Below are 21,149 nucleotides of genomic sequence, written 5' to 3' on the forward strand. Positions count from 1 at the left end.
AATTTCCATGTTTAATGTAAAAGGTTCAAAGCATTGGATTATTTACATGTGGGTTAGGAAAGATGGCAGTGCCAAAGGGTCTTCCTGAGGGGCTGTGAGAAGACAGTTCATTTAAACCCCATTTAATAGAGGGTTCCCGTTCCGAGGAGGAGCTCACGATAGGCTCCATATCCAGGCCCTTGATGCACGAGCACCAGCTTCAGATCAGGTCAGCCACATTCATGGGCATCTCGTCTATCTGGGTGGAGTAGTACTGTTCTATGTCCCTGAGGATGCGGATGTCATCATTCTTCACAAAATTGATGGCCACACCTTTGCGGCCGTATCGCCCTGATCTCCCGATTCTGTGAATGTACAGTTCTCTGTTGTTGGGCAGGTCGTAGTTAATGACGAGGGACACCTGAGGGACATCCAGGCCGCGAGCCCAGACATCTGTAGAAATGAGCACACGGCTGGCACCAGAGCAGAACTCCTTCACGATGGACTCGCGCTCCTTCTGGGGCATGTCCCCGTGCGTGGATGACACAGTGAAGTTGGCTTCTCTCATCTTCTCTGTCAGCCAGTCAACCTTCCTCTTAGTGTTGCAGAAGATGACAGCCTGGGTGACGTCAGCGTGTCGTAGAGGTCACAAAGAGTGTCAAATTTCCACTCCTCTCTTTCCACCGCCACGAAGAACTGCTTGATGCCTTCCAGAGTCAATTCATCACGCTTCACCAAGATGCGGATGGGGTCAGTCATAAACTTGTTGGTCATCTCCAGGATCTCGTGAGGCAATGTGGCACTGATGAGAACCACCTGTGTGGCTGGCGGCAGGTGCCTGTACACATCGTAGATCTGCTCCTTGAAACCTCTGTTCAGCATTTCATCAGCCTCATCCAAAACCAACATCTTGATAGCCCGTGTCCTTAAACTTCTACGGCGAATCATATCAAAGACACGTCCCGGGGTGCCTGCCACAACATGTTGCCCATAGTCCAGCTTCCGGATGTCCTCCCCAACATTGGTGCCCCCAATGCAGGCGTGGCACTGTACGTTCATGTAGTCCCCCAGAGCCAGCAAACCCTTCTGAATCTGTACAGCTAACTCTCTTGTTGGAGCCAAGATCAAAGCCTGGGTTTCTCGAACCTGGATATCCAAGCACTGGAGGACTGAAATGCTGAAGGTGGCCGTCTTGCCGGTGCCAGACTGAGACTGTGCTATGACATCTCTCCCCTTAATTATCTGCTTCATAGCGCGCTGCTGGATTGCTGAAGGCTTCTCAAAGCCGTAGGCGTAGAGGCCGCGCAGTAGGTCCTCCCGCAGGCCCATGGTGTCGAACGTGGGGGTCACGTCCACCTCCTCGCTGCTCTCGAACTCCACTTTGGTCATGTCCTCCTCTTTGAGCAGCCGCTTCCGCGTGGAGCCCGACGTCGCCAGCGTGGCCGTGGCCGCCAGGATTCCAAGTCCACCGAGAGGTGATGAGCGTGAGCGACAGAGGGCTGACCTACAAATTTTTAAAAGTTTAATACAGTGCCATGTAAATAATACAAGACACTGTCTCAAAAAGAATAAATTTAATTTTAAAATAAAATCATTATTAATGATGAGACTCTCAGGTCTCAGGTTTCTTTGGTATTGGACAAATACATTTTCTGAATATTGTATTTTCTTACACTCTAAATTTTGTTGTGCTTTTTATTTTTTGGGACAGGGTCTCCTGGTCCATGTAGACCAGGATGCCCTCCAACTCACAGAGATATGCCTGTCTTGGCCTCCTAAATATTGGGATTAAAGATGTTTACCTCTAAAGCCCCGGCTTAAAACTTTTTTAAATGAAAAATTTCAGTCTTTTCTCAAGTCTGTTGCTAACATAAGATTTATTTGGCATGTGTAAGCCAAGAAAACACAGAGCCGTCTGGCAAATAAACAGCAAACCAATACGCAAACCAAGCCTACAGTTTCTCAGACTATTCTGCTGTTCCACTCCAGATTTAGGTCCAAAGAATATTTCTATCCTACACTACCATCGAAAAAGCACTATGGGAACTTATATTATTTTATTTTTTTGGTTTTTTGGGACAGGGTTTCTCTGTGGTTTTGGAGCCTCTCCTGGAACTAGATCTTGTAGACCAGGCTGGTCTCAAGCTCACAGAGATCAGCCTGCCTCTGCCTCCCGAGGGCTGGGATTAAAGGCATCCGCCACCACCGTCCGGCACTATGGGAACTTTTAAAACAGTTTAAATTACACAAGTCATAGGTTGAAAGTAGAAAAGAATGTATAGGAAATATATTTACTTTATTTAAGAACAAAGAAAGGCTGGATGGAGGTGCACACCCTTAATTCCAGCACTCAGGAGGCAGAGTCAGGCGGATCTCTGTGAATTTGGTGCCTGCCTGGGCAACAAAACGAGTTCTAGAACAGCTAGGGCTGTCACACAGAGAAACACTGTCTCAAAAACAAAAAAATAAAAACAAAACAGTTTAAGAGAAAAAGAAATGCTTTGGGTTGTCTCTGTTTGTTTTTGAAGATGACTCAACTTGAGAGAAAATGAGAAGCCTGCTGCAACAATACAGTCTGGGCTGCTAAGGATGAGGAGGTGAAGAGAATCTGGAGTAAGTCTCAATAAGCTGTAGCACAATTAACAAAAACACAGACACAGATATTGGGGTTCAACATGACGACCAGAAAGGCAACGCGGCCAGCCACTAGCACTTACCTCTCTGTCAGTTCCAGTATGGAGATCCTGCCTCCAGGAATCCTCAGAATGAGACTGGCTGAGCGCTGTCTCCCTCCTTTCTTATATTCCTCTCTAGAGCGGGGATTAAGGGCGTGCACCACTACCGATTGGTTTCTATGTCACACTAGTCTGGCTACTTGGATTAAAGGTGTGTGATGCCACTGTCTAGTCATTGAGGCTACCAGGGGGATTGTTTTACACTCTGAGATTTAGGCAAGCTTTATTTACTAAAATATAAATGAAATATCATTACACTAAGCAGTCTGACAGTGTGACCGCCTAGATCTAGTGCCCAGCAGGGTACCACATGCTCCTCTTTGATCTCATCAATACTGCCTAGACCAACATCTGAATCCATTTACTCACTGTAACAGGGGAAATCATTTCTTTCCAAGTTCACCTGAATGTGGAGCCAAACGTGTATCTATAAATGTCAGAAATCAGAGGCAGAGGTCACAGGAAGCAGTTCGGTGAGAAGGAAATGTCCAGCAGATTCGATCTCATGTGGGGGAAGACACGTAGAAAACACACCAGGGAGAGCCAGTGTTTAAGGCAGTGTTTAAAAGAATACAGTTTGTGTGTTGTTATTTCAGGTAAAGCTAGCCAGTGGTGGGAGGTGGGTGGCGAATTGCCGCCCTGCAGCTCCCACAACAGAGCAAGGCCCATCTGATTTAGGCAATCTCACAGTTGTGGTTTCCTATCCCAGGTGACAATAGTTTACTGTTAAGTTGACAGAAATTATTACTGTGTATATATGAACGTACCTGTGGGACTCAGAGGCCAGTTTCATGGATTTTGCTCTCTCTCCTTTACATGGGTCCGAATATCAAACTCAGGTTGGTATGCTGGTGTGGCACACAGTGCCTTTCCCCCACCTCACTGTCCTGTCCTCATCTTGAGCACCTACTCAGAAACATTCTAAGGAATAAGGAAAAGCTTCCTTGAGCCCTGACCTTGGATTACTTGGCCTTTGGATTTTCCATCGACAGCCAGGAAACACAAAGATTTAAGAACACAGTAAGCGGGGCCAGACGATGGTGGTGCATGCCTTTGAAACCAGCACTCAAGAGGGGGGCAGAGGCAGGAGGATCTCTGTGAGTTCAAGGCCAGCCTGGTCTAAAATAGCTAGTTCCAGGACAGGTTCCACTACATTCCCCATTACATCACTCATTGCAGTTGGGGACAGAAACAGGTGCTCAGTGAGAAGCACCTGTTCATGGGCATATACAAACCAGGCCTTCGCGTCCTTTCCAGGATGTCCAGGGCCTGGTTTTATACACATCACAGTGTCGCTAATGCTTGGTTTGTCATTTTACTTCCTCTTAGAAATTCGGAACACCCTTTCTATCCAGGAACCAAGAGCTCTCAGTTCCATGCCCACAGCCTTGGGCGAGAGGATCTGTTCCTAAAGGGCCCCAAGGTCTTGCGGTGTGACCTATAAGGACTTGTAAGAAGGATGAGCTAAATGAACTGTCCATCCGAGGCAGTCTTCTCATCCCCTCTGCTATGTACCCTCTTTCCCGAGGCATCTCCCTGTCCAGCCATTCCTGCTCCTCAGCTAATTTAAAATAAAGTGGCTTGGCTCTCCCTGGTGTGTTTTCTACGTGTCTTCACCCACATGAGATCGATTCTGCTGGACATTTCCTTCTCACCTAACTGCTTCCTGTGACCTCTGCCTCTGATTTCTGACATTTATAGATACACATTTGACTCCATGTTCAGGTGAACTTGGAAAGCAATGATTTCCCCTGTAACGGTGAGTAGAATGGGTTCAGATGTTGGTCTGAGGCAGTATTGATATCGCAGAGGAGCATGTGGTACCCTGGTGGGCACTAGATCTAGACAGTCACACTGTCAGACTGCTTAGTGTAATGATATTTCATTTATATTTTAGTAAATAAAGCTTGCCTATAGATCAGAGTGTAAAACAAACACCCTGGTCAGCCTCACCGACCAGACAGTGGCATCACACACCTTTAATCCAAGTAGCCACACTAGTTGGTCATAGAAACTGGGCGGGAGTGGTACACGCCCTTTTCCCCGCCCTAGAGAGGAATATAAGACAGGAGGAGACAGCTCTCAGCCAGTCTCATTCTGAGGATTCCTGGAGGCAGGATCGCCACCATACTCGGACTGAAGGAGAGGTATGTGGTAGTGGCTAGCTGCTTTGCTTTTCTGGTCGTCATGTTGAACCCCAATATCTGTGTCTGTGTTTTTGTTCATTGTGCTACAGCTTATTGAGACTTACTCCAGATTCTCTACACCTCCTGATCCTTAGCAGCCCAGCCTGTATGGTTGCAGCAGGCTTCTCAGTTTCTCTGAAATTGAGTCATCTTCAAACACAAACAGACAACACCCAAAACCTTTTTTTCTTTTCTTTTTTTTTTTTTTTGGTTTGGTTTTTGAGACAGTATTTCTTTGTGTAACATTCCTAGCTAACCTAGAACTCACTTTGTTGCCCAGGCAGGCATCAAATTCACAGAGATCCGCCTGCCTCTGCCTCCCGAGTGCTGGGATTAAAGGTGTGTGCCACCACCTCCAGCCTTCCTTTTTTCTTATATAAAGTAAATATGTTTCCTATACATTCTTTTCTGCTTTAAACCCATGACTTGTAGAATTAAACTCTTTTAAAAGTTCCCATAGTGCTTTTGCGACGTTAGTGTAGGATAGAAATATTCTTTTGAGTGGAACAGCAGAAAGTCTGTGAATCTGCAGGCTTTGCTTGCATATTGGTTTGCTGTTTATTCGCCAGACGGCTTTGTGTTTTCTTGGCTTACAGATGCCAAATAACTCTTATGTTAGCAACAGACTTAAGGAAAAGACTGAAATTTTTCATCTAGAAAAGTTTTAAGCCAGGGCTTGAGGGGTGAACATCTTTAATCCCAATATTTAGTAGGCCAAGACAGGCATATCTCTGTGAATTGGAGGGCATCCTGGTCTTCATGGACCAGGCCCTGACTCAAAATATAAAAAGCAAAACAATATTTAAGAGTGTAAGAAAATAAAATACTCAGAAAAAGTATTTGTCAAATACCAAAGAAACCTGAGACATGAGAGTCTCATCGTAAATAATGATTTTATTTTAAAATTCAATTTATTCTTTTTGAGACAGGGTCTTGTATTATTTGCATTGCACTATATTGAACTTTTAAAAATTTGTAGGTCGGTGGCTTCTGCCCGTGCTGCTGTCATAGACGAGGGCGGCTGTTAGTGTGGCGGCTGTTGGTTCGCGGCAGCAGCGGCGGCTGAGGCAGAGGGCGAAGCGAAGGGGAGAAGCGGCAGTGGTGCCCGGCAGTAAAGGTGGTGCCCTGGGCCCGCAGCGGCAGCGAAGGCGGCAAAGATGGCGGACGTGCTCAGTGTCCTGCGACAGTACAACATCCAGAAGAAGGAGATCGTGGTCAAGGGAGACGAAGTCATCTTCGGGGAGTTCTTCTCCTGGCCCAAGAACGTGAAGACCAACTATGTCGTTTGGGGGACTGGAACGAAAGGCCAACCCAGAGAATACTACACATTGGAGTCTATATTATTTCTACTTAATAATGTACACCTTTCTCATCCTGCTTATGTCCGATGTGCAGCTACTGAAAATATTCCTGTGGTTAGAAGACCTGACAGAAAAGATCTACTTGGATATCTCAATGGGGAAGCATCAACATCAGCCAGCATCGATAGGAGTGCACCCTTGGAAATAGGTCTTCAGCGGTGCACTCAAGTCAAAAGAGCTGCAGATGAAGTTTTAGCAGAAGCAAAGAAACCACGAATTGAGGATGAAGAGTGTGTGCGTCTTGATAAAGAGAGATTGGCAGCTCGTTTGGAAGGCCATAAAGAAGGGATTGTACAGACTGAACAGATTAGGTCTTTGTCTGAAGCCATGTCAGTGGAAAAAATTGCTGCAATCAAAGCCAAAATTATGGCTAAGAAAAGATCTACTATCAAGACTGATCTAGATGGTGATATAACTGCCCTTAAACAGAGGAGTTTTGTGGCTGCTGAGGTAGATGTGACCAGAGATATTGTCAGCAGAGAGAGAGTGTGGAGAACAAGAGCAACTATCTTACAAAGCACAGGAAAAACTTTTTCCAAGGACATTTTTGCAATTCTTCAATCTGTAAAAGACAGAGAAGAAGGGCGTGCCCCTGAACAGCGGCCTGCTCCAAATACAGCCCCTGTGGATCCTACTTTGCGTACAAAGCAGTCTATCCCAGCGGCCTACAACAGATATGACCAGGAGAGATTCAAAGGCAAAGAAGAAATGGAAGGCTTTAAGATTGATACTACGGGCACATACCATGGCATGACACTGAAATCTGTAACGGAAGGTGCATCTGCCCGTAAGACTCAAATTCCTGCAGCCCGGCCTGTACCTAGACCAGTTTCTCAAGCAAGACCGCCCCCAAATCAGAAGAAAGGATCACGAACGCCCATTATTATTATCCCTGCAGCTACCACTTCTTTAATAACTATGCTTAATGCAAAAGACCTTCTACAGGATCTAAAGTTTGTCCCATCAGATGAAAAGAAGAAACAAGGTTGTCAACGAGAAAATGAAACACTAATACAGAGAAGAAAAGATCAGATGCAACCAGGGGGCACAGCAATTAGTGTCACAGCACCTTATAGAGTAGTAGACCAGCCCCTGAAACTTATGCCTCAAGACTGGGATCGGGTTGTAGCTGTTTTTGTTCAAGGTCCTGCTTGGCAGTTCAAAGGTTGGCCATGGCTTCTACCCAATGGATCACCAGTTGACATATTTGCTAAAATTAAAGCCTTCCACCTCAAGTATGATGAAGTTCGTCTAGATCCAAATGTTCAAAAATGGGATGTAACAGTATTAGAACTCAGCTATTATAAGCGTCATTTGGATCGACCAGTTTTCTTCCGTTTCTGGGAAACATTGGATAGATACATGGTCAAGCATAAAGCCCACTTGAGATTCTGAATCATTTGATTCCTCCTTTTCTGCAAACTTGGTTTAAGAAGCATGGATATAGCTGGATCTACAGACTGAAACCCAAGCTTTATGAATTCATCAAGAACTTGCAAATGAAGAAGACCACAGAGCAGTCTTTTATAAGACCTCGTTTGATGCTGTGTGCTTCAAAGGGGCATTTCCTCCCATCCATACAAGCCAATTTTTTGGCTTACAACTATTTTTTTATATTAGCCTTCTAGTCTGCAATGGAAATTGTATATTTTGATAGAAGCTTTTTCTCTATTGGTTAAATTAGCATTACTTAAAATTTGTTTCTTTTGAAATAAATGCAGGTTATAAAAAAATTGTAGGTCCGCCTCTCCCTCGTTACTGTCATGGTGGCAGCTCCACCACTCTCCAAAGCTGAATATCTGAAGCGTTACTTGTCTGGGGCACATGGCCTGCCAGGAAGGAAGAGTCCCTTCGGAAGAGGTACAAAAAAGGACAAAAGCCGGGAGGCACCACTGGCAATGGATTGCGGATTATTGATGATGATGTGGGCTGGGCAGTTATCTCTACTGCTAAGCCGGAAAAGGAGGAAGAAGAGGATGGAGATTTGCCTGTGGTGGCTGAGTTTGTGGATGAGCATCCAGAAGAGGTAAAGCAGATGGAGGCCTTCTACTCCAGTGCCAAATGGAAGCTCCGGGGAGACCACAGTGGAGATGGATATTTCCATCATGATGAACGAGATCCAACTTCTCCTAGGAGGTCCCGTCATGACACCCCAGATCCATCTCCTCCCAGGAGGTCCCGTCATGACACCCCCGATCCAATTCCTTCCAGGAGGGCTTGTCGTGACACCCCAGATCCATCTCCTCCCAGGATGGCCCATCATTATACCCCAGATCCCTTTCCCCCAAGGAGATTCCGTCATGACTCCGACACCTCTCCTCCTAAAAGGCTCTGCCATGACTCACATGCTTCTCTCCTCAGGAAGCCTTCAGGTGTATCCCCTAGGAGAGGCTATCCTGGTTCCTCGGGTGTCTCTCCCCCCAGAAGGGTCCATAACCACTCTCCTGACACAGCCACACATAGGAGGACTTTTGACACTTCAGACCCACAGCCTCTCAGGAGGGCCCGTCATGACACCCCAGATCCATCTCCTCCCAGGAGGGCCCGTCATGACTCCCCAGATCCATCTCCTCTCAGGAGGGCCCGTCATTACTCCCCGGATTTGGAGCTGCCCAGAACTAAGAGTAGTAAAGCTGCACCCTCCAGCAAGACTGTACTTCAGAGGGGGCTGGGACCCTCTCACTTGTCACTCTCCAAGGTCAGCAAGTGTGGGCAGGACTCTGATGACCTTTCTCAGCGGAAATGGCAGCTTGCTCCTCAGGTGTCTGCCAAAAAGCCTCTGATTCAGATCTTTGTCCTCCATGGCAAACACAAACTCCAGGACACCAGGATTCTGCCTCAGATCTGTCACTGCCACGGAAGAGACAGAGGCGCCGGAGCTCTGACTCTGACCTCTCTCCACCCCGGAGAAGACAGAGGACCAAATCTTCTGATTCGGATCTCTCTCCTCCTCGAAGGAGTCCCCATCCCGGGAGGAAGACTGCACGCATGTATTCTGGAGCAAAATCTGGGCTGGTGCCCGATGTCCAGCGGGAGCAGCAGGAACGCCAAAAACAGGACCGAGACAACACAGCCCTTGGAGCTCAGTTTGAATTCACTGAAACTGTATTTCGAGACAAGTCTGGTCAGAAGAGGAATTTGAAGCTGGAACGCCTGGAGCAGAGGAGAAAAGCAGAGAAGGACTCAGACAGAGATGAGCTCTATGCCCAGTGGGGCAAAGGGCTTGCTCAGAGCCGGCAACAGCAGCAGAATGTAGAGGATGCCATGAAGGAGATGCAGAAGCCTCTGGCCCGCTGTGTCGATGATGAAGATCTGGATCAGATGCTGAGAGAACAAGAAAGAGTGGGGGACCTGATGGCCGACTTCATTAAGAAGAATAAGGCTGAGGAGAACAAGCACAAGAAAGCGAGGCCTCGCTGTAATAGTCCTGCACCTCCTCCCAATAGATTCAGTATCTGGCCTGGCTACCACTGGGGTGGAGTGGACAGATCCAATGGCTTCGAACAGAAGCGCTTTGCCTGGCTCGCCAGCAAGAAGGCTGGGGAGGAGCTTGCCTACAAGTGGAGTGTGGAGGACATGTAGCTTCTCCGAGGCTGTGCGGTGCTGTGGTGGTGGTGGTCCAGGACAGCCCGACATCCAGCTCTAATGCTTGTCTTGCTAGACACAGACCAGCAACTCGCGGTCAGTTCTGCCCTTTGGACTAGGCACCTACCCTTGGCTGTGTCCTTGTTGTCTGTTGACTGACTGACAGCGACTTCTCTATCCCAGGGCTTGTTCTTTGCCAGTTCTTTCCATTTTATTTTTTTTTTTTTTAATTTATTTATTTATTAAGAATTTCTGCCTCGTCCCCACAACCGCTTCCCATTTCCCTCCCCCTCCCCCGATCAAGTCCCCCCCCCTCTCATCTGCTCGAAGAGCAATCAGGGTTCCCTGACCTGTGGGAAGCCCAAGGACTGCCCACCTCTATCCAGGTCTCCTAAGGTGAGCATTCAAACTGCCTAGGCTCCCACAAAGCCAGTACATGCAGTAGGATCAAAAACCCACTGCAATTGTTCTTGAGTTCTCAGTATTCCTCATTGTCCGCTATGTTCAGCTAGTCTGGATTTATCCCATGCTTTTTCAGACCTAGGCCAGCTGGCCTTGGTGAGATCCCAATAGAACATCCCCATTGTCTTAGTGTGTGGGTGCACCCCTCGTGGTCCTGAGTTCCTTGCTCGTGCTCCGTCTCCTTCTGCTCCTGATTTGGACCTTGAGATTTCTGTCCGGTGCTCCCGTGTGGGTCTCTGTCTCTGTCTCCTTTCATCGCCTGATGAAGGTTAATATTCCTGAGGATGCCTATGTGTTTGTCTTTGGATTCACCTTATTTAGCTTCTCTAGGAACATGAATTATAGGCTCAATGTCCTTTATTTATGGCTAGAAACCAAATATGAGTGAGTACATCCCATGTTCCTCTTTTTGGGTCTGGCTTACCTCACTCAGGATAGTGTTTTCTATTTCCATCCATTTGTATGCAAAATTCAAGAAGTCCTTGTTTTTTACTGCTGAGTAATACTCTAATATGTATATATTCCATACTTTCTTCATCCATTCTTCCGTTGAAGGGCATCTAGGTTGTTTCCAGGTTCTGGCTATTACAAACAATGCTGCCATGAACATAGTTGAGCATATACTTTTGTTGTATGATAGGGCCTCTCTTGGGTATATTCCCAAGAGTGGTATTGCTGGATCCAGGGGTAGGTTGATTAAAAATAAACACAGATTGCCTGCTTGCCCTCACCTTGCAGTAAGACCATTTCCTCACTGGCATTAGAGAATTCTTCATCCCATTTCCAGCATCGATTAAAGAGCAGTCGGCTCGTCTAACCTCCTGGACTGAGCCAAGAGAAGACAAATCCTAGTTTTTTAATTTTGGATCCAGTTTAACCTGCAAACTGCCTCCAGGAGAAATGTCACAGGACACCATAGACCAGAGCTGGGACTATGAACTGTTGAACATGCAGAATTTCTCCTGCAAGTAGACCATCCGCAACTTCCGTTTTACTCTGGAGGAAACGAGGGACAGTATTAGAAGCCCAACTTTCTCAACAGGAGACGATAACAAATGGTGTTTGAGAGTTCACCCTAAGGGGGTCAATGAAGAAAGCTCAGATTACCTGTCAGTTAACATAGAGTTGCTCAGCTCTCCAAAGAGTCCCATTATGGCACAGTTCAAGTTTTGGATCCTAAACGCCAAGGGAGAAATAAACGAACATAAGACTAGCCGGATAGAATTCAGTTTCCTACCAGGCTACCCAAGGGGTTACAAAATGTTCATCCTTCGAGATTTCCTCTTAGACCATTCTCATGGATTTCTCCCTGAAGACCAGTTCACCCTCCTCTGCATTGAGATCCTGGTCCCGTACTCCTAGAGTAATCCTGACGACAGCACGGAGCCGAGAATCCAGGTTCCCGAAGCCCCATTAGGAGATGATCTAGGAGCGCTGCGGAAGAATTCGAGCTTCACAGACTGCTGCCTGGTGGTAGCTGGCCAGGAATTCCAGGCTCACAAGGCTGTCTTAGCTGCTCACTCTCCAGTTTTCAGAGCCATGTTTGAACATGACACGGAGGAGAGCAGAAAGAATCGTGTTGAGATTCATGACCTGAAACCTGGAGTCTTCAAGGCAATGATGGACTTCATTTACACTGGGAAGGAACCAGTCCTCCACAGCATGGCAGATGCTGCGCTGGCAGCTGCTGACAAGTATGGCCTGGAGCATTTGAAGGTCATGTGCGAGAGTGCCCTCTGCAGGGACCTCTCTGTGGAGAATGCTGCCCACACTCTCTTCCTGGCTGACCTCCACAGCACAGGGCAGCTGAAAACACAGGTGCTGAATTTTATTACAGCTCATGCTTCCGAGGTCTCTCAGACCACAAGCTGGAAGTTAATGGTGGATTCATGCCCCCACTTGGTGGCTGAAGCATACGGGTCCCTGGCTTCTGCTCAATGCAATTTACTGGAGCCCCCTCTCAAACGTCTGAAGCAATCCCATGAACCTCTCACCGGTACCCTACATGTGTATCCCAGAAGCAGTGGTCAGTGTTGATACCGATGACTCCTGGGTAGACTATGGGATACATAGAGCAATTACAGCAACTCTGCGGAAAGACATCAAAGTTAGTAGTGTTTTAATACATTTATTAATGCCTTGAAAAAAATAAACACATATTTATTTTTTGTAAAAAAAATAAGTAATAAATAAAATTTATGTCTAAGATGTGCGTGGTAGCGCATGCCTTTAATCCCAGGGCTGAGGAGGCAGAGGCAGGTGTATCTCTGTGAGTTTGAGGCCAGCCTGGTCTATAATTTCAATTCCATATGAGAATATCTGAGAACACAGCTATCGGGGTAACATGCTGGAAAATGGCTGATTGAGAAGCTCTTTTCTCACGTTCAGCCACAAAGGATACACACAGATCCTCTGCAAAGATAGTCCCTAGGGGGCCTGGGTATCTCTGCACAGCCTTGGCTGTCCTGGAATTGAAATTATAGACCAGGCTGGCTTCAAACTCATCGATATCACCAGCCTCTGCTTCCTCACTGCTGGGATTAAAGGCGTGTGCTCCCACCGCTGACCGTTAGCCCACTGAGTTTTAAATTCACTCTCACTTCAGCTTTCAGGATATCTTCAAAAGCAAGAACCAGATTCTTTGCCAGAATAGAATGTGAATGGCCTCTCCTCAATTCTCAGCACAGTCCTCTCTGAATCCTCACAAAGAGGAAGGGAAGTGGAAGAGAAAGAGAGACAAAGAGAGAAACAGGGAAGAGAGAGAGAGGAGAGGGTGAGAGAGAGAAAAAGAGAAGAGAGAAAGAAAGAAACCCAGGCTGATCTCAGACTTCAGAGTTTCCTGCCTCAGCCTCTGGAGTGCTGAAATAATATCTGTGTTCCACCACACCCAGCTCAAACATTTTTCAAGAGGGAGGAGAAAAGTTTTTGGTTTGTTTTCAGTAAGGAAATGTCTTAGGGTTTCCATTGCTTTCAGCGAAATGCCAGAAGCAAAAACCAAGTTGGGGCTGTATCGGCGTAAATAAATGCAATGCAGATACTAAAGAATATTTACACTTTAATGATAAACTTACAGAACCGAAGTTCCAGCGTGGCACAGGAGGTAGGAAGGAAAGGGCCGGAGCCGCCTCCCGCGCGCCCATTTATTCGTAGGCATTCGCCCGAGGCAAACCCCGCCCCCTCAAGGGGCTGTCTTAACCCTACATCTCCCCCTTTTGTCTAAATAAGACAGAACTAAACCAAATATAACTATAACAATAATATCAAATGATAAATATAACAAACAATATTGAGAACAAAAGTTTTGCTAGACATTCTATCTCAAGGAGTCTAAATAATGTAGAGAGTAACTACTATTAAATAATCTTCAACTCCATCAAAGATCTGAGAAGGGAATAAATATTACTTAACAAATGAGAGATATCCAAAATGTGCAACAAATGACAGAGACAACTGACTACCTGGACAATCACCCAAAGTCTCGTTTGCAATGTTGAGTCAACCAACTTTGGCTAAGGCCTAACATAACTGACATATCATTATCAAATGCAAGGAACTTTCTTAGAATTATCCTACCCTGTCTTGGCAAGATAAGACAATCCTGTTTCATATCTTAGTCAGTAGTTGAGGTATGGGTTTTTCTTAACCCAAAGGCCAGTTCTGCCAAGAAGACAAGCTCCCAGTGGAGTGTCTTTGGTGCTCAACGTTCTCTCGGGAGTAGAGTGGCATTGCCAGGAGTAATTGTGTCTCGATGGCACAGAATTCTAGGTTAGATTAAAGGCCATTTTCTACAGCTCTTCAAAGAGGCTCAAGATTATACTATCTATACTAAATATCATCTCTATGTATCTAAAAGACCTGATTAACCTAAAAATAAATATGACAAACATCTAATTCTCAATACCTATCTAATTTGAAAACTAAGAGAATAAACAACTGTGCAATATATGAAGACAATGATCTTCACCTGTAAACAATGTCATTACACATCAAAATGTAAACAATGTTATTACATAAATAGTACCAGAGGTAGAAATGTACATTGTGATATGATAGATGTATCCATATAATATAAGCGTACTCTTATACAAAAATAGAGGTAGGCACACTCACATTCAATATTCAATATATCAATATACAAGAAACAGTACCAATATAATTTTCTAAAAACAGTAAGTCACAAATACCAATTATCCCATCAAACCAGTTAATCCCCCCCCCTTTTTTTATATACCCCTAATTCCATACAATATCTCCCCATCCCCTCAACCCTAAACCAACCACTAAAAGATGTCCCTAACCCTGTGGGCAAACTCTGTTGGGAGAGGGGACGTCGTCCTCTTAGATTCCTTCTAGCTGACATGGGGGCGACATTCTTCTTAGGGGCCCCTGTGAAAGCAAATGATGGTAAAATTCCCAAATTAACCTTTGACTTAAGAAAATTATAACTAGTCTCTGAGCATTTTGAGAAGGTCCAGCCAGAGTGTTGTCAAAAATGTGCATCATTTGAAATTGTCTCTTGCAGTTGGTACCAAAAAACAGGTCTAATATTAGCGCTTAAAAAAAATTCATGACGTCATAAAAGCCAGATTGAGTTGATGTTGTGGGGCCCCATCTTCATCCTGGAATCTTCAAAGATTACTGTAGGAAAATATGTTGCTTGTTATGGGAAATTTAAACATTAACAACAAGGATATATACTGACATATAAAGAAAGACACAGATATGAGGAAAGGCAAAGAAAGTTTATCAAATATAAAATTATTCTTATTCTGTCCCATTTCATGGCTCCTGACCTGAGACAGAAACTCTGAAATATCTCTTATCAACAGGCTGGAATTGAAGAGGGACTGAGCCATAGTCCAACTCCAAAACCAGCTCTACACATTTATAAAGAAGTGTTCAATAAAACATATAAATACATATATAAAAAAATCAATACTTACAGTATATATAGAATTTTATTGTTGATACTCAGTGGGCCGTAACTATTTTCCATCCATCAGTAATTAAATATTCAGGGTCCCTTAAATTCTTTGAAGATGAGTATTTTCCTGTAGAGATAAAAAAAGAACCCTGCCCCCAACCTATCTGTAATCCTTATCATCAGAATGCCCGTCCTCCTTGTGAATGAATTGTTATTTATCTTTTCCAAGTGACTTCTCTTCTTCAAACTGAACCTTTATTAATTTTGACAGTATCCATAATTTTTCCTCACCTGTGGAGATAAGAGCAAAACCCCTTCCCCAATGCAGCACATCTCCTGGCTTCCATTGTGAGGTGAGCACATCCTTGAAATAAACTGGTTGATTTAGTTCAGCAGACTTTTCCATTATCCAATGTCTTTCTGCAGCCGTCGTTCCCTTCTCATTAGCGTTGAGAAAATTCAAGGTTAACAAAGCATTATGTAACCTATTTCTGGGGGTGTTTTCCACCCCTTTCTGTTTGTTCAACATATACTTTATAGTTCAATTTGATCTTTCTATGACTGCTTGACCTGTAGGATTGCATGGTATACCTGTAACATGCTTGATATTGTAATAATCAAAAAACCGTTTCATTTTCCTAGAGACATAAGCAGGACCATTATCTGTCTTTATTTGTGTAGGTATACCCATGATAGCCATGACTTCTAATAAATGAGTGATTACTGAATCAGTTTTTTCTGAACTTAAAGCAGTTGTCCATTGAAAGCCTGAATAAGTGTCAATGGTGTGATGAACATACTTCAATTTGCCAAATTCTGCAAAATGGAACACATCCATCTGCCAGATTTCATTCCTGTGGGTGCCCTTTGGATTAGCCCCTGCTGGCAGTGGTGTTTGGTTATAGAAAGAACAGGTAGGGCATTTCTTTACAATCTCCTTAGCTTGTTGCCATGTAATTGAAAACTTTTTCTTCAAACCTTTGCTATTAACATGATGTTTTTTATGAAATTCAGAGGCTTGTAGCACACTACCAATCAATAATTGATCAATTTCTGCATTACCTTGTGCTAGAGGATCTGGCAGACCCGTATGGGATCGGATGTTTGTTATGTACATAGGGCAAAGCCTGTTCCTGATCAAATCTTGAACCTGGATAAACAATGAAGTTAGTTCTGTATCATCAGGTATAAATTCAGCAGTTTCAATATGTAAAATAACTCTTTCTGTGTATTGTGAATCAGTAACTATATTAATAGGTTCTTTAAAATCTCTTAGTACCATAAGAATGGCATATAATTCTGCCTTCTGGACAGAATCATAAGGACTTTGTTCCACCTTACCCAAGTCTTCTGATTTGTAACCTGCCTTCCCTGATTTATTGGCATCAGTATAGAATGTACGGGCTCCAGTTATTGGAGCATCACGGATGATTCGAGGAAGGATCCAAGAAGTTCTCTTTATGAAGTTAAGCCGCTTGCTTTTTGGATAGTTGTTATTAATGTCCCCCCAAAAATTAGCACAAGCTCTTTGCCATGGTTCATTATCTTCCCATAATTTCTTTAGTTCATCAGCAGTGAAAGGCACTATAATTTCTGCTGGGTCTATGCCTGCCAGTTGACGAAGTCTCAGCTTGCCTTTTATAATTAACTCAGAGACTTTTTCCACATAAGTTTTCAGTTTCTTACTTGGTTTATGTGGTAAAAAGATCCATTCCAAGATAATATCATCTCTCTGCATTAAAATTCCTGTAGGAGAAATTTTTGACGGTAATATGACGAGAATACAATCAAGCTCTGGATTCACTCTGTCCACATGTGCCTGTTGTAATTTCTCCTCAATCATTGTCAGTTCCTTTTCTGCTTCAGCTGTTAATTCTCTGGGACTGTTTAAATCTTTATCACCATCCAAGGCTTTGTTCAAATGAATTATTAGATCAGGTGTTATTCCAATAGCTGGTCGTAGACTGGAAATGTCTCCTAACAGTCTTTGAAAGTCATTAAGAGTCCGTAGGCGATCCCTCCGAATTTGTGTCTTCTGTGTCTTAATTTTTTGCAAACCTATTCTATAACCTAAATAATTAACAGAATCTCCCTTCTGAATCTTTTCAGGAGCAATTTGCAATCCCCATTTAGGTAAAAGTATCTTTATTTCTTCAAACAATCTGTTCAAGGTATCCATGTTTGAATCGGATAACAAGATGTCGTCCATGTAATGGTATACTATAGATTTGGGAAATTTCTTGCGTATTATTTGCAATGGTTGGTTCACAAAATATTGGCACAGGGAGGGGCTATTTAACATACCCTGGGGGAGAACGGTCCAGTGGTACCTCCTCGAAGGTTGAGAATTGTTATAGGTAGGCAGTGTGAAGGCAAATTTTTCTCTATCTTCTTTTTGCAAAGGTATAGTGAAAAAACAATCCTTTAAATCAATACTATGAGAGGCCATCCTTTTGGTAATAAAGAGGGCAAAGGAATTCCAGATTGCAGAGGGCCCATAGGTTGAATAACCTTGTTGATGGCCCTGAGATCTGTCACCATTCTCCATTTACCTGATTTTTTCTTAACCACAAATACAGAAGAATTCCAAGGGCTGGTAGATTCTTCTATATGTCCAGCATCTAATTGTTCTTGTACCAGCTGTTCTAAAGCCTGTAACTTTTCCTCAGATAAAGGCCATTGCTTTGTCCATATTGGTTTCTCAGTCAACCATTTTAGAGGCAAGGCTGTTGGTATCTCTGAAGGGACATCAATTGCTTGTTCTTGTACAGCCCGAATGGCCTGTTTTCTCCGTTTGTAATATCTTTTAATATTATTCTCAGAAATATAGGCTCTAGATTTAGCAGGAATGTTAATTTCGGTATTCCATTGTTGTAGTAGGTCACGACCCCATAAATTCATTGCGATATTGGCTACATATGGCTTTAATTTTTCTATTTGTCCCTCTGGCGCTATACATTCAACCCATCTCGTGCTCTGCCTTACTCGAGATAGGGTTCCAATTCCCAGGAGCTGAACATTTACATTCTGAAGAGGCCAATACGGATGCCAAGATTCTGGGGTAATGATACTTACATCAGCACCTGTGTCCAGCAGGCCAGTAATAAAAATGCCATTTACACACACTCTCAGTTTAGGTCTTTGATCATTTATAGAAGTTTGCCAAAACACACGTAACTTATCTTTCTGATCATTATTGCTTGTAACAGTAGGCATGGGGCTTCCTAATTGTCCTGATGAGGCACGTTCTCTGCAGAAACTGGAAATGACTGAACCATGTTTGCCATGGGGGCCTGTGAGGCCCCCCTCTCACGTTTCCCGGCTGTATCAGGTTGCCTTGTCTATCTCTTGTAGACCTGCATTCATTCATCCAATGTCTGCCCTTTCCACATCTTCTACATAAATCTGAAGGCTGAGTCCTCCTATTTCTGTTATTTCTAGAAGACGCAATATTATTATTATTTCTGAAAGATGCATTATTATTATTATTATTATTATTTCTGAAAATCTGTTGTCTACAATTCCTTTTCATATGACCCATTTTGCCACAATTAAAACATTTGGTATTCTGGTGTCTCCTTTTACCGTTGGAAATTGCTTCTTCTACCCATGCTTCAGTGCCATAATCAAATGTATCAACATTGAGTGTATGCAAGACCCATTCTTCCAAGGGCGCTGATCTGAGCTTTAAAGGACCCAAAATCCTTTTGCATTCCACATTTGCATTTTCATAAGCCAAAGACTCAATCATTATACGTCTTGCTTCTGGGTCAGATATCCCTATTTGTACAGCCTTAGTTAATCTTTGTAAAAAGTCACTAAAGGGTTCTCTCTGACCCTGTTTAACTCTGACAAATGATTCCATTCTCTGTCCTGGGTCTTGTACCCTGTCCCAAGCCCTTAAGGCTGCTGTAGTACACATGGAGAGTGTGTTTTCATCCAAATTAGCTTGTTCCTGAGGATCGGAAAAGAGCCCTTCACCTAGAATTTGATCTAGGGAAATGTCAATTCCCTTCACTTTTTCCTGCTGTTCTAAGAGTCTAGCCTCTTGCCTGAATAAGCATTTCCATTTCAATTGCGGTCCACTCTCAAGTACCGCAGAGCTCAGCTGGAGCCAGTCCAAGGGGGTTGCTCTGCTTGTCGTGGCCCAAGATCTTAGCATCTCTTTAACAAAAGAGGCTTGCATCCCAAAAGTCATGACAGCCTGTTTTATTTCCTTGAGATCATTCATACGGACAGGCTCCCATGTATCCTCCTTGATGACCCTAGGGTTTTTGGAACCAATCACCTTCTCTGTTGTTATTACTGGGAAGGCAGGTAGAGCTGTAGGTAGAGCTTTGTGGAAATTGTCCCAGAGAGACTTACCCACAGATGTAGTTAAAATTTGCCTTTCTACCTTTTGCTCTTCTTCATCAGAATTTAGAAATTCCTCAATCTTTTCAATTCTAGTCACCATTGCCTTCTGCAATGTCTGAATCTCCTGTCCAGAATTATGTTCCAAAGCCTTCATTGAGGATTCTAAAGTATGAAGTTTGTCCGTTAGAGATAACATCTCATCTTTGGACATAATTTTTATGGCATAAACGGTGCCTTCTTGTATTGACAATCTTTCCGTCAATCTGTCATAAGCTTTAGACAAAATCCGATTGTCACATTCAGCAGTTTTGATTCTCTCAGTTAATGTTCCGTTTCCTACAGAAAGGAACTGAATCTTATGGTCCAGATCAGCTGTTCCCTCTTCCATAGTAATGAATTTCTCCTTAATATCAGCCACTAATGTTTCAGTTCCTACAGAAAGGGACTGAACCTTATGATCCAGATCAGCTGTTCCCTCTTCCATAGTAATGAATTTCTCCTTAACATCAGCCTGGAGAACTTCAAACTGATTCTTGAGAAGATTGTTATCAGCCTGGAGAACTTCAAACTGATTCTTGAGAAGATTGTTATCATTCTCAATTGTTTTTAAGCGTTCAATCTCTGCCTTAAGAATCCTGGATTCGTCTCGTAAAGACTTTATCATATTTCTATTATCAAACCATTTGGTGCCAATGAAAACTACGAATCCCAGAAGGATCCATAGATGTGGGGTGATAGACACCTCTTGTAAAATCTCCCACATGGTACAATTAAAAAAACTGTTAAATTCTTGAATACTAATGTGTTCAGACATTTTATTTATAAAAGAAAAATTTTTTGCCTGCAATGATTGGTTCGTGCCAGTGGTGGTTTCTGTGTTTTTGGAGCCTGTCCTAGAACTAGCTCTTGTAGACCAGGCTGGCCTCGAACTCACAGAGATCCGCCTGTCTCTGCCTCCCAAGTGCTGGGATTAAAGGCGTGCGCTACCACTGCCTGGCCCGCCTCAAACTCACAGAGATCTGCCTGCCCTTGCCTCCCAAGTGCTGGTATCAAAAGCGTGCGCCACCACTGCCTGGCCAAGTCAGCTTTTGTTGCAAAACCGCAGGTACTTGAGCTTCTGCTAATTCAGGCAGTGGGGTTCCGCTGCAAAACTTAGCCAAGGCAGGCAGAATGGGCCTGTGTGGCCGAGTATGTCTCGGACTCGGCACTGGGGCCGGAGTCACGAACTGAAAAACAGCACCCGGGAGGGTGCTCTGTTAGCTAGCGGGCTACCCGCTTGAGTCGGGGGCAAAATAGCCCCACGTTGGGTGCCAAAATGTAGCGGCGTAAACGAATGCAGACAGATTGTAAGAATATATATAGTTTTAATGTAGAAATAGACTTACAGAACCACCGTTCCCGTGGAGACCAGGAAAGCAGAAGAGACAGCTCGGAGCACGCTCGCCAAATTTATAGGCAGACATTAGCCCGAGGCGAACACGCCCCCTAAGGGGCGGGACTTATGCCTACAACTGAGGAATCAAAAAACGGGGCAGTGGGCCCCTGGTTCCAGGGCCCACAA

General features: G+C 44.1%; 2 protein-coding genes and 2 pseudogenes across 2 annotated transcripts; 3 read left to right on the plus strand and 1 right to left on the minus strand.

The window, feature by feature from the left end:
• Window positions 1-199: 199 nt before the first annotated feature.
• Window positions 200-1,427, minus strand: LOC121448868 (annotated as a pseudogene).
• A 4,630-nt stretch (window positions 1,428-6,057) lies between these two features.
• On the plus strand, window positions 6,058-7,656 carry LOC121448851 (parafibromin-like). Its single transcript, XM_041653102.1, has one exon. The coding sequence runs from the start codon at window positions 6,058-6,060 to the stop codon at window positions 7,654-7,656; it is 1,599 nt and encodes a 532-aa protein (XP_041509036.1).
• Window positions 7,657-8,024: 368 nt separating this feature from the next.
• Window positions 8,025-9,977, plus strand: LOC121448842 (BUD13 homolog). Its single transcript, XM_041653095.1, is given in 3 exon segments — window positions 8,025-8,088; window positions 8,091-9,011; window positions 9,014-9,977. Coding segments are annotated over 3 exon segments (1,815 nt in total). The 3' UTR covers window positions 9,844-9,977.
• On the plus strand, window positions 9,907-12,345 carry LOC121447853 (annotated as a pseudogene).
• Window positions 12,346-21,149: the final 8,804 nt, after the last annotated feature.

This window comes from Microtus oregoni, unplaced genomic scaffold (genome assembly GCF_018167655.1).
Source record: "Microtus oregoni isolate MIOR12 unplaced genomic scaffold, Mior012 000005F_ref0000423, whole genome shotgun sequence".
NCBI lineage: Eukaryota > Metazoa > Chordata > Mammalia > Rodentia > Cricetidae > Microtus > Microtus oregoni.